The 13,628-nt window shown below is 36.8% G+C and overlaps 1 protein-coding gene across 8 annotated transcripts in view; it reads left to right on the top strand.

Annotated features, from left to right (window-relative positions):
- Positions 1 to 13,628, top strand: part of AKAP9 (A-kinase anchoring protein 9) — a 151,834-nt gene that overhangs the window by 128,962 nt on the left and 9,244 nt on the right. For all 8 annotated transcript variants that reach the window (XM_027071866.2, XM_053218467.1, XM_027071869.2 and 5 more), the window contains 9 exons: positions 3,051 to 3,195; positions 4,514 to 4,733; positions 5,442 to 5,592; positions 6,982 to 7,650; positions 8,116 to 8,324; positions 9,066 to 9,171; positions 10,674 to 10,856; positions 12,062 to 12,262; positions 13,110 to 13,342. In XM_027071866.2, the coding sequence (XP_026927667.2) occupies positions 3,051 to 3,195; positions 4,514 to 4,733; positions 5,442 to 5,592; positions 6,982 to 7,650; positions 8,116 to 8,324; positions 9,066 to 9,171; positions 10,674 to 10,856; positions 12,062 to 12,262; positions 13,110 to 13,342 (2,117 nt within the window). The remainder of the gene's footprint in view (positions 1 to 3,050; positions 3,196 to 4,513; positions 4,734 to 5,441; positions 5,593 to 6,981; positions 7,651 to 8,115; positions 8,325 to 9,065; positions 9,172 to 10,673; positions 10,857 to 12,061; positions 12,263 to 13,109; positions 13,343 to 13,628) is intronic.

The following is a 13,628-nucleotide window of genomic DNA, read 5'->3' as shown; positions in this document are numbered from 1 at the left end:
AGATACCACCTTAACCAAGTGATCAGAATTAATATCATCAGTAACAGAACAAACCAGACATCATGTGCTTCTTGATACAAAGTACACTACCTCACTTTTGTGCTGAACTAAAATCTACTCATAGAGATATATTAGACCAAAACAAATTGAGGCCACAATACATCTATTAGAATGGCCAAAATAAAAATTAGCAAAAGTACCAAGTGCTGGTGAGGACGCAGAGAAATTGCATCCCTCATACATTGCTAATAGGAACATAAAATGGGAGAGTCAACTGTGGAAAATGATTTAGCAGTTTCTTATAAAGTTAGATATACAATTACTATATGACCTAGAAGTCACACTTGTGGTATTTATCAGATGGTAATGAAAACGAATGTCTCTGTAAAAATCTATACAAGAATATTTCTAACAGATTTATTTGTATACCCCAAAACTGGGAACAGCTCAATGTCCTTTGACAGGTAAATGGATGAACAAATTACAGCACATCCATATAATGAAATACTACTTAGCAATTAAAAAAGACCGAACTAAGGATACCCTAAACCTCCTATATGTTACATAATACTTGGATTAACAAAATTATAGTGATAGTGAACAGATCAGTGGTTATCAGGGGTTAGGGTTGGGGAGAGGATACACCTAGATATATACAGGGAGAGTGATAGAGCAAATGTGGTTTACATTTAGAGAATTTGGAAGAAGGCTATATGGGGATTCCTGTACAATATTTGGAGTTTTTCTGTAGGTGTGAAATTATATCAAAATATGAAATAAAAATAAAAATCTACCCAGAAGAATTATACCCAGCTCAAAAAAAAAATTTTTTTTTTTTTTTTTACAGGTTTTATAGGTGAAGTCTAGCATACATTCAAGTAATAGCTAATTCCAGTCTTAATCATATGCTTCCCATTGTTGGATGACTGGGGCAATGCCCTGTCTTTTTGTTAAGAAGCAAATGTAACCCTATTGCGAAAATCAGACAAAGAATAATACAAGAAAGAAAACTTACAGGCCTGTTTATCCATGAACGTAGATGCAGAAATCCTAAACAAAATATTAAGCCAAATCCACCATTGTATATTTTTTAGAGACACAGTCACCTTATACTTATCCAGGAATGCAAAGGTAGCATACCATTAAAAATAACTCATGTGACTCATTAACAGTTAAAGAGAAAATAAAACTAGTGATCATTTCAAGAGATACAGCAAGTTAAATAAATAAAATGAAGAATTTTATACTTTAAAACAAATAACAAGCTAAAAACAAAAAGAAATTTCTTGAACTACATAGGGTCTATTTAATAAACACCTACAACCACCATTATACCTATAGTTAAATGTTAAATGTTTAAAATACAGTTTAATTATAGTTAAATGTTAAAAATACAGTTAACTTCATGGGCGCCTGGGTGGCTCAGTTGGTTAAGCATCCAACTTCGGCTCAGGTCTCGATCTCACAGTTTGTGGGTTCAAGCCCTGCATCGGGCTCTGTGCTGACAGCTCAGAGCCTGGAACCTGCTTTGGATTCGGTGTCTCCCTCTCTCTCTCTTCCTCACCCGTTAGTGCTCCCTCTCTCTTTCTCAAAAATAAATAAACATTAAAAAATTTTTCTTTAAATACTGTTAACTTCAGTAGCTTGTTCAACCTTGTCCTAAAGATTTAGCTAACAAAGCAAAGCAATAAAAAGTAAGAATTAGGGATGAGAAGACCTATCATCCATACGAATGGATGTTTTCTATGTTCATCCATATAGAAAACAAAAAAGGACCTATACACATGTTTTTTAGAATTGATAAGAAAGTTTGGTAATGTTGCTGGATATAAGATCAAGATGGAAAAATCTGATTTCTTGGGGCACCTAGGTGGCTCAGTTAGTTAAGCGTCTAACTCTTGATTTCGGCTCAGGTCATGATCTCACTGTTCGTGAGATTGAGCCCCACATTGGGCTCTGCACTGACAGTGCTGATCCTGCTTGGGATTCTCTCTCTCCCTCTTTTTCTGCCCCTCCCCTATTCATGCGGTGTCTCTAAATATTTTTTTTTAATATTTTAATAAGTTTTATTTTTAATCTGATTTCTTAACAACAGAATGTAACTTTAAAAATAATTGTTTCCATAGCCTTGTAAACAAATTTCTAAAAATATACAAACTACCAAAATTTACTCAGAAAAAAATAGAAAATCTGAATAGACCCATTACAAAGAGTTAAATTAGTAATTTTTAAATTTCTCACAAAGAAAAGCCTGTGATGGATTAGATGGCTTCACTGGTGAATTCTACCAAGCATTTTAAGAATTAATACCAATCCTTCCCAACCCATTCTGTGAGGCCAGTATTTCTCTGATTCTTAAACCAGGCAAAGGCATTATAAGAAAAGGAAACTAAAGACCAAATATCCAATGAGAATAAACCACCACTGGAAAAATGAACGAATGATACAAATATGTGCAAACAAAAAAGTAATAAGTATACGAAAAGTTCAAATAAAATGTACTGTATTATTCATACCATGAAATACTATTTAACGTTGAGAATGATTGTGAAATATAGCTATATGTGTTATTCTGGTTAGTTCAACATGAAAATCTCTTAATTTCATTAAGTGAAAACACCATATGATGTTATTTAGATAGTAGTACTGTAGAACAGTACTGTATACTATTTAGGGTGTGTGTATATAACATAATATGCAGAGTGCATGAAAATAAGACTAGACTTCAAATTTGATGATTTCTCAGGCAGGTGGTGCAGAGGAGGTGTTTGGGGAGTTAAACATAGAGGGGCTTCAGCTATATAAGTGCTCTTTCTTAGGCTGTGTACATGGGTGTTTATTATATTTGTGTTTTGTTGTATGTTTAAAGAATTTCAAAATAAATGTAAAGATTAATAATTAAAAAGTAAATCCTAATGAGTAGGAAGTGAAAATTAGCATCTTACCAGAATTTTAGCATGTGTATTTCATTTTTTTCCAGAGTTCCTGGTTGTTAATTTTATTCTTCTTACAACTCTCTTCACTTGCTTTTTTATTTTGCATTATTACAGAATGTTGAATATCAAGCAGCTATGGAATGCCTCCAGAAAGCAGATAGAAGGAGTTTGTTATCTGAAATTCAAGCACTGCATGCTCAACTGAATGGTCTGAAAATGACTCTGAAAAGAGAACAAGAAAGCGATCAACCAAGCCAAGGTATGCTGTTTGTCCGTCTCATGTGGTAACAACAAATAGGTGGAAATATTTCACTTTGTTTCCCCTCTTTGTATTCATTTAAAACACATTTCCTTTCAGTCACATTTTCTTCTTATTCTCATATAATGTAAATAATTTACATTAATTACTCTGGGAATTAAAGGTTTGTCCAGTTGGTTTTTAAACAGATATATTTAAAATGGGGACGCCTGGGTGGTTCTGTCAGTTAAGCATCCAACTTCAGCTCAGGTCATGATCTCACAGTTCCTGAGCTTGAACCCCGCATCTACTCTGTCAGCTCAGTGCCTGCTTTGGATCCTCTGTCCCCTCTCTCCTTACCCCTCCCCTATTTGCTCTTATGCTCTCTCTCTCAAAAATAAACATTTAAAAAATAAAATAAACAGGCATTGCTTTTATCAGGTTGTTTAGCCCATTAAGTTCATTATCTTTTTTTAGTTCTGAAGCTCTTTGTGAGGTTAACCACCTGAAAGGAAAATAAATTCACAATGAAAGTAATTATTTCTTTTTAAATCCTTTTCTGGTTGTAAACTTCATATACATATAGAAAAGTGCAAAATGCAAAAATATATAACAAATCTTTAAGTGAATGAATTGTGGAAACTTCACCTTTGTTAAGTACCTCTGAAGCTCTTTCCCAAACACACACACCTCTGTAGTAACCTAGACCATTATCCTGATTTTTCCTTAGTTTTACTACCTATTTGTATATTCCTAAGCCATGTAAGTTTAAGGTTTTCCTGCTTTTGAACTTTATTATTCTATATATATTTGTGCCTTACTTCCTTTACCTCTCTCTAATATTTTTCTGAACATCTGCATTCATCTCCAATTCATTTATTTTTGTTACTGTATAGAATTCTCACAATGTATATATCCATTCTGTGGTTGAACATTTGGATTGTTTCTATTTTTTTTAGATATTACAACCAGTGCTGTTCTGCACATTGTTGGTAATACTATGTTTCTGATGCATACATACATAAGTTTTCTTGGTATATATACCCCAGAGGTGGAATTGCTGAGTGATAGAATACATAATTTCACATTTATTTGGTAACGCCTAAGTATTTTCCAAAGTTGTCCTATATATTTATAGTTCTGAAACCTTAACCATTATTAGCACTGTGAGGACAGTATTCATATGTGTTTCTATAAATTGCCAACTTTGGGACTGTAACCTTTCACGTTTGCTTTGTAGCAATCTCCTAAGTTAAAAATCAGTTCTCTCAACAAAGTATTTATAAACCAGATACAAGTTGGGAGGTCTTAATGTACGTATTAATAATTTTGCATTTAGAACTCTTGGAGTATAATATGCAGCAGAAGCAGTCCCAAATGCTAGAGATGCAAGTGGAGCTCAGCAGCATGAAGGACAGAGCAACAGACCTGCAGGAACAGCTGAGTTCTGAGAAGATGGTGGTTGCCGAACTGAAGAGTGAACTTGCACAAACTAAGTTGGAACTAGAAACAACGCTCAAGGCACAACATAAGCACCTAAAGGAGTTAGAGGCTTTCAGGTGTGTCAAACTTCCTTATTAATAAACCTGTATCGGTGAAGGAATTGGAGTAATTTTGTCAGAGACATTGTGCAGATCTTATAAAAGCATAACATTATACATAATGTGTAAATAACATGAAATTTTGTTATTTGTAGGAAAAACTACAGTGGGAAGGGAAAATCTCCAAATTTTTCTAGATGATAAATTCATGGTTAGGTTTTGGCATATTTGCTGCTGTGGGTTCCGTCTCTTTGAGACTTGTTGTATGAGATATACATTACCACCAAGTAATTTGAAATGGTGTTTATTTTCTCAATAGAATTTGTGGTTCATTTAGCCAAAATATGCAAAATGTTTTAAAATATAATGCTTGTGAAAAGGATAAATTGTTGGTGTAAATACTGAGATGTTCTGCTTGCCAAGGACACATTACAAGGACATTTTTTGTTTTGAACATTGGTGATTCTCGTGTTCAGTAAAAGACAAAGGAAAATTTTTATTGTTATTTTGTAAAAATGTTTACAGTGGTAAATAATAGTTCATAGCTACATTACTAGAAACAGTTAATGTGAAATAAACCACACTCAAAAATCTTTATTATGTGGCTTTTATTTTCCTATTAGTTGGTTTATAATATGCCTCTGCTCATCAGTGGAAGCTCTCTCTCTTTTTCTCAATACAAACTTGGTTGAAGTAATTTTATGAAAGTTCATTTGTCTGATTTAGGTTGGAAGTTAAAGATAAAACAGATGAAGTACATTTGCTTAATGACACATTAGCAAGTGAACACAAAAAATCCAGAGAGCTCCAGTGGGCTTTGGAGAAAGAGAAAGCCAAACTAGGACGCAATGAAGAGCGGGATAAAGAAGAACTTGAGGTATTGTTATCTTTGTCTTTAAATGTCTGTGGAAAATCCAGAACAACAGGAGAGAGAGAGAGAGTCTGGAGACTGTCTCTTTAAACTGTCAACCTTAGACTCTTCATGAAGCACGATAAGTTTTTTGTTATATGTGGAATACTATTACAATGTTATTTGTATTAAACTGTACCATCAGGAAATGCTAACGGTGTGGTACATTTTTGTTTTGCTATGTCCAAGGGTGCATTACAGACACTTCTGCTACAGGGTATGTTTTTGGAAATTTGAGTTAGCGCATATGCAATTGATAAATAGGGCAACCATTCAGGTTAATGCAGAATAATTTTGGTTCCTGTTTTGTCTAGGGAAGGGGAACAGTGACACTTCTCTGGAAGCAGAACCCCTCACTGCCATATTGTTTAAAAATTTAAAATGAGTCCCTTCACACTGATCTCTCTTCCAGCCCTTCACAGCTGGCAGCTCAGAGAAGGTCATGTTGCTACACACAGTGCCCACTTATGGTAGCCCCACTGGCTCAGAGATCTTCCATCCACACGTAGTACTCACCAGCTGTATGCTTAAAAACTGTGTAGCTGGCATTTCTGCTCTATTACTTTCTGTTTTCTTTTGTTGGGGTTGTTTTGATTGTCCATCTTGGTGGCCTCCATGCATAGTGAGGTCTCCACCTGGCAAGGACATGATATCCCCTTGGGTACAGATTACTATTTAAAATTTTTTTTTTCTTGTTTGTTTGTTTAGAGAGGATTGCGTGAGTGAGCACAAGCCGGGGGTGGGGGGCAGAGAGAGAAGCAGAGAGGGAATCCCAAGCAGGCTCTGCACTGTCATCGCAGAGCCTGACATGGGGCTCAGTCCCACAAAACATAAGATCATGACCTGAGTCGAAATCAAGACTCAGACGCCCAACCGACTGAGCCACCCAGGTGCCCCTACTGTGTTTTTATCCTTACAAATTTGTGTAAGTTTTGAGTAGTTAGTCTATAACCCTGCTTTCCCACAAACCACATTATTTTTAGTATGTGACATTGGACAACATGAGGTTTTTCAGGAACTCGTGTCATGTTATATTGAAAATACTTGTATTTTTAAAGGTCATTATTTCTAGAAGAAATGTACTCTACTTCATATTCCTTAACTAGATATGATTAATGTTTGGAGGAAAAAGTATTATTTAGCTTATCTTTTGTTTATGTTCTTTGATGAAAATCATTTGGCTCTCCCAAATAATTATGCTCTAACCACTGAAAATTTGAGTTAATAAACTGGGTAATCAGTTCTGGTTCTGTTCCCAGATACTACCAACTTAGTACTAATAAAGGCACAATGGTATACTTATAAAGGATTTTTTTAAAAAATATTAACATTCTTTATTCAACTTTGTTCTACAAGGATTTGAAATTTTCACTTGAGGGTCAGAAACAAAGGAATATTCAGCTAAATCTACTGTTGGAACAACAGAAACAACTACTAAACGAATCACAGGAGAAAATAGAATCACAAAGAGTGCTACATGATGCCCAGTTATCAGAAGAACGAGGTCGAAACTTAGAGCTGCAAGTACTTCTTGAATCCGAGAAGGTTCGAATACGGGAAATGAGCAACACCCTGGACAGGGAGCGGGAATTGCATGCTCAGCTGCAGAGCGGGGGCGATGGTGGGCAGCCTGGGCCCTCGCTGCCCTCTGAGGACCTCCTTAGAGAGCTACAGAAACAGCTGGAGGAGAAACACAGTCGCATTGTAGAATTGTTAAATGAGACCGAGAAATATAAACTGGATTCTCTGCAAACAAGACAGCAAATGGAAAAGGATAGGCAGGTTCACAGGAAGACGTTGCAGACAGAACAAGAGGCCAACACTGAGGGGCAGAAGAAGATGCATGAGCTCCAGTCCAAAGTGGAAGATCTTCAGCGCCAGCTGGAAGAGAAAAGGCAACAAGTTTATAAGTTAGACCTTGAAGGAAAGCGACTGCAGGGCATTATGCAGGAATTCCAGAAGCAAGAACTAGAACGAGAAGAGAAACGAGAAAGTAGAAGAATTCTCTATCAGAATCTCAATGAGGTAAGTTGATGCCCTTTTAAAGTAGTTCTTAAAAGAACACTACAGCCCTTTGAACATGTAATTTTGATACTCGACTAATTTATTCATTCATTCATTTACTTACTTTTAAATGTTTATTTTTGAGAGAGAGAGCGAGAGCAGGGGAGAGCAGGGGAGGGCCGGGGAGAGAGGGGGAAAGAGGATGAACCAGGCTTTGCGCCGAGAGTGGAGAGCCCAGTGCCAGGCTCGAACTGGCAAACCATGAGATCATAACCTGAGCCAAAGCTGGACACTCAACCAACTCAGCCACTCAGGTGTCTCGATATTGTACTGAATTATTTAAATAGTTATGAACAAATCATATCTAAAGGAAATCCATAGAAGTTTATTTGGAGTTTGAACCATAATTGTGTTCCTTTAAGAAAGAATATGATTCGTTGTTCATTTATAATTACTCCTTTTTCTTTTTCTGTCGAAAATTGCTAGCCAACCACATGGAGTTTAACCAGTGATCGAACTAGAAATTGGGTTCTTCAACAGAAAATAGAAGGAGAGACAAAGGAATCAGGCTATCCTAAACTGATTGAAATGAATGAAGGAGGAGCTGGCTGTAATCATGAATTAGAAATGATCAGACAAAAGCTTCAACGTGTGGCTTCAAAGCTGCATCATCTGGCCCAGAAAGCCTCCAATAGGTTAGATTTTTTTTTTCTCCTGACTTTTGGAAATGACATTCTTAGACAAACTGGATAGAATCTGTCCCTCACTAAAAGCTAGCCAAGGGTGGGGAATTGAAATTTTAAGTTTATTTTTGAGAGAGAAAGAGCATGAGTGTGGGAGGGGCAGAGAGACAGGGAGAGAGATCCCAAGCAGTCTCTGCACTGTTAGTGTAGTGCCCAACATGGGGCTCAGACCCATGAACTGTGAGATCATGACCTGAGCCAAAATCAAGAGTCAGTGCTTAACAGATTGAGCCACACAGGCGCTCCAGGAATTGAAATTTTAGTTAATGCATACTTACATTAGGAGATGATAGTATTTTTTTTTTTAAGAGAAAACGAGCAGGGGAGAGGTACAGAGGGAGGGAATTTTTTTTTAAGTTTATTTTTATTTATTTTGAGGGAGCAGCGAGGGGCAGAGAGAGAGGGAGAGTTGCAAGCAGGCTCCATGATGTCAGCATAGAACCCAATGTGGGGCTCAAACCTACAAACTGTGAGATCACGACCTGAACCTAAATCAAGAGTCAGACACTCAAGTGAAGTGATACACTTCAACAAAACTCATATACCTGAAAACAAATATCTTAGCACTGTAGAAAGAGAATACTTAATGTAAGGGAGAAGTGGTAGATGAAGCATAGTGTCACCTCATCTATAATGTTTGTGCTCAGTACCGCTAATTGAGAAAGGTATGTTTCAACTTTTTCTCTCTTAAAGACTACAGTTTGAAACAGCAGATGATGAAGATTTCATTTGGGTTCAGGAAAATATTGATGGAATTATTTTACAACTACAGAAGTTAACTGGCCAGCCAGGGCAAGAGGTAAGGCTTTAAAAAACTCTTTATAAAAGGTATCAAGAACAAAGATTTAATGGAGCTATATGAACCATTTAAAGCTGGCACCATATTTTCTAAAGAGTTTTAATTTTATCTTTTTGTTTACTTTAAATATTTAAAATAGTTTATTCAAAATATTTATTTATTTTAAATATTAATAATAATATTTGCCTTTCCCAAATAGAAGATACTGAAAGTTTGAAGGGAAATTAACTTTCATTGTCATTATTGAATAATTATGGTGACATTTTATTGTAGTATAACCAAGTTTCTTAAAAGAATAGTCTCATTTCTAGCTCTCCACTCATAACCACCCACAGAATGGTATCAGTGTCTTCAGAGTTGACTGATCTGAATCTTTTCATTCCCTGTCTTTGACTTCTTTGTAGCATTTGACACTTTTGACCTCTCCCATCTTAAAAACTCTTGTGTGTGTCAGTATTCTCTCATTTCTTCCATTTCTTTTCATCAGTCACCTTCATGAATTCTTTCTCTGTATCTTCATCCGTTTTTTGTTTTTTGTTTTTCTCTAATTGTGAAAGCTCATTCATTCCCACAGCCTGAGTTCTCAGTAGACTTATTTACTGAACAAGTACTTATGTCAGGCACTTGTTATATGCCAGGTACCATCCTGGGTTCTGGGCTTCATCAAACAAATCTTATAAAATCTCGCCCTTAGGAACCTTATCTTCTATTGTAGTCTATACCTTTATCCTGTGGTCCAGGTTTATATTTTCCATTAGTTACTGGAACTCTTTCCATGGGGAAATGTACCCCATAGTGATCCCTTAGGAACCTTATAGGCACATTCCAAATTGAGCATCATCTTTCTTCTTCCTGTCCCAAACCCTCATTTCTGGTCCTGATATCACCCAGTTTAGAAAGCTGAAGGTCACCATGGACCACCTTCCTTCACTCTCACTTGTGTATCTAAGCAGTGACTAAGTCCTGTGCTTTTACCACCTAAATACCTATTCCATGTGTCCTTAGTCATTACCTTTTTCAGGCTTTCAGCATTTCTCACCTGAACTGTTGTGATGACTTCGTCATGTGTCTGCCTGACACCAGGATCTGTCTTCCTTAATTTACTGTACTTTGCATGCTGCTACCAAAGGAATTTTTGTAACACGTAAATTTTGTGTCACGCTCTTGTCTCAAAACCGTTTATGACTCTCCATTGACTACGTTTAGGTATATTATCCATAAGTAAAGGCAGCCTTTACTCTAGCCTTACCACGCAAATTGTAGCTCCCGAAAAGCAAGACACTCTCACACAAAACCTTTGTGCCTTTACACATACTATTCCTTCTGCTTAATATGCCCTTCCCTATCTTCTCTTCTATTAAATTCTTCCTTGTTATATAAGACTCAACTCAAACACCACTTCTTCATGACATCTGTTGTTCTCAGTGCCTCTTCATATTTTTATGTGCATTGTGTATAAATATTTATGCTTACACAACCTTAATATCATTTTATTTTTCTAGCCTAGCTTAGTGTCCCCAGGTACTTCTTGTGGCTCATTGACTGAAAGACTACTGAGGCAAAATGCTGAGCTAACAGGACATATCAGCCAACTGACAGAAGAAAAGAATGATTTAAGAAACACAGTTATGAAGCTAGAAGAACAGATCAGATGGTATCGACAGACAGGAGCTGGCAGAGATTATGTACGTCTGTTTTTAGCATGGCCACATTAGAAGTGTTGCAAAGTTACAGTTTCTACTTTCTAGTTTCAATTTTTATCCCTAGCAGGGTACGAATATTAAGTATCTGATTCTTAGTAAAATCATTGAAAAATATTATAGGGTTGACAATAATGATAATAGATATTATTTATTGGGAGCCCTCTCTGTGCCAGATCCTGGGTTATGTATGTTCAGAATCTCTCATCCACATTCAGCCTTACACATGTGAAAACTGAAGTCTGTAGTCAAACCAGGAACTGCTTCTCTCCAAAGCCACATACTTTGCTACCTATGGGCCAGCAGTGGACACACGTAAAGAAATGTTCAAATGTGAATTCTGACTGTTCTCATCAATTATTTATCGGTTATTATGTGTGTAACTCAAGTGAAAGATGCCATTAAATTATATATTGCAGTCTAATAAACTACTCTGGCCATTTACTGAAATTTTTCCCATCTAAAAACTACAAAATAAATTGCTAGCATCTGTAATATAAAAATAATAATATAAAGATAGGAAAGACTTGTGAGACAGCTGTGTAGTCAAATACATAATCATACATCCACAAAGCTTCTGTAGGGACTCACTTCTCTATGTACGTGCCTGGTTATTTTTTTCCCCACTTCTCCAGTGTACTGTTTCAGGCCCAAGCTCTACATTTGAACCCAGATGGCCCCATTTATTAAGTCTCTAGACTTTTTTATTTAAAACAATTTTTTAATGTTTATTTATTTTGAGAGCGAGAAAGAACAAGAGCTCAAGCAGGGGAGGGGCAGAGGGAGCAAGAGCGAAAGAATCCCAAGTAGGCTCCATGATGCTAGTGTAGAGTCCAACACAGGACTCGAACTCACAAACTGTGAGATCATGACCTGAGCCTACATCAAAAGTGAGATCCTTACCCAACTAAGCCACTGAGGCAGCCCTCTAGACTTTTATTTTAAAACTCTGCAAAATCTAAACACTTTCTTTGGGGCTAGGCTTTCACGGGGATTTTTAGTTTTAAAATTAATCTAAGCAAAGGATATTAGTGTATATTCTTTCATGTCAGTTGAGATTGGCTTTGAACCCTCCATATCTGAGATTGGAAAGCTGATATCTCCTAGGGTTACCTTTAATGTGTTTAATTTAGGTTTTTCTTCAGAGACTTATTCCTGAAAATCATGAAAGGATACTCTGGTTTCTGTAGTCTTCTAGGTTTTCATTGAGTGGTAGTGCCAACATTGAAGCAATCATTGCTTCCGAAAAAGAAGTCTGGAACAGAGAAAAGTTGACTCTGCAAAAATCCTTGAAAAGAGCAGAAGCCGAAGTGTACAAACTGAAGGCTGAACTAAGAAATGAAGCTTTACTTCAGAATCTGAGCTCTGATTCTGAGCATGCCACTATAAAGGTAAGAGACGTCTTGCATCTAAACATACACCAGAGCTGGTCCCCTGCTTTTGCCTTGTTTCATCTTTCACTAATCTTAACCGAACAGAATTAAGAAATTAGGTGGCATTCAGGCTGTCCTTAGGTCTCACTATTCAGTCTGTGTCATGAATGCAGGTCCCTTGCTGGTCACAAAAACTTTGTGATGAGGCATGTCTCAATGGCAGCACCCTGAGCTCATGGTCCACTTCCCACCATGTCATCTCTAACAGACCAACAGAAAGTTCTCTTTTCCACTGCCAACAGAAGCTCTGCTTCCTTCAGTGTCAGAGCATCATTCTCTGTGAGATCATAAGCCCTCTGAACAACCTCTGTCATGGCTATGATGAGTATTGTAGGAAAACTACTTGTAAAATGTTAATATAAAATCTGAAAGAAAAATGTTTGGAATATTTGTTTTAACTATGGAATGAACATAAACTTATGCCTCTTAAAGGACAGAGAACATTAGCATTTGAAAGTTAAATATTTTAGCAACTATACTAGTAAAAGTAGCTACACAAGTAGACAAAAAAAACTGAGATGATAAGGGAATGACCACAACATTTGCAGTAAGTATGAATGGGGGCTAAAATCCAAAAACATAGATATAAGGTTTGTGTTCACATTCCACTGACTAAAAAGAGTCAGAAGTATGAAATTTAAGGTTGATTATCCTTACTTTCAACTTTGCTGATAAAGGAGAAAACAGTAGTAGGGTATCTGCCATTCTACTATTTTTTTTTTAATAAAATCTAGGTTATCTTTTTCTAGAGAACAATTTGAATGGCTTCTTAATGTCTTTGTGTTCTTCCCTTTTTTAAACATAGAGAATTTACGGTAAATATCTGAGGGCAGAAAGTTTTCGGAAAGCTCTCATTTATCAGAAGAAATACCTGCTGCTGTTACTGGGTGGGTTCCAGGAGTGTGAAGATGCCACACTGGCTCTGCTCGCCCGGATGGGGGGGCAGCCAGCCTTCACAGACCTAGAGGTGATCACCCACCGTCCAAAGGGATTCACCAGGTTTCGGTCAGCTGTCAGAGTGTCCATGGCAATTTCAAGGTAAATGTTTGACAGAAAATGCATTTTAATAGACACTAAAAGGATTTAGATTTTTAATCTACTCTTCTCTCTGCCTGTTGTGCTCTGTATTCATACAGTATGAGACATTTGCCATACTTCTTTCTTTCATCCTTTTAGCAGGGATACTTTATGTTGTACTGTGGAGACCCTATGAAGAGGACTCCCAGGTGCAGGCAGCTGGTAACTCAGAGCTGGCACATCCAGTCTGGATTGTTTTGTTCTGTTATGTTTGGTTTTTAACCCTGAATAAGCCCACGAAGCAGCT

The sequence above is a fragment of the Acinonyx jubatus genome, chromosome A2 (assembly GCF_027475565.1).
Source record: "Acinonyx jubatus isolate Ajub_Pintada_27869175 chromosome A2, VMU_Ajub_asm_v1.0, whole genome shotgun sequence".
NCBI classification, from domain to species: Eukaryota; Metazoa; Chordata; class Mammalia; order Carnivora; family Felidae; genus Acinonyx; species Acinonyx jubatus.
Note: the sequence above shows the minus strand (reverse complement) of the source record. Positions and strands in the feature narration are given on the sequence as shown.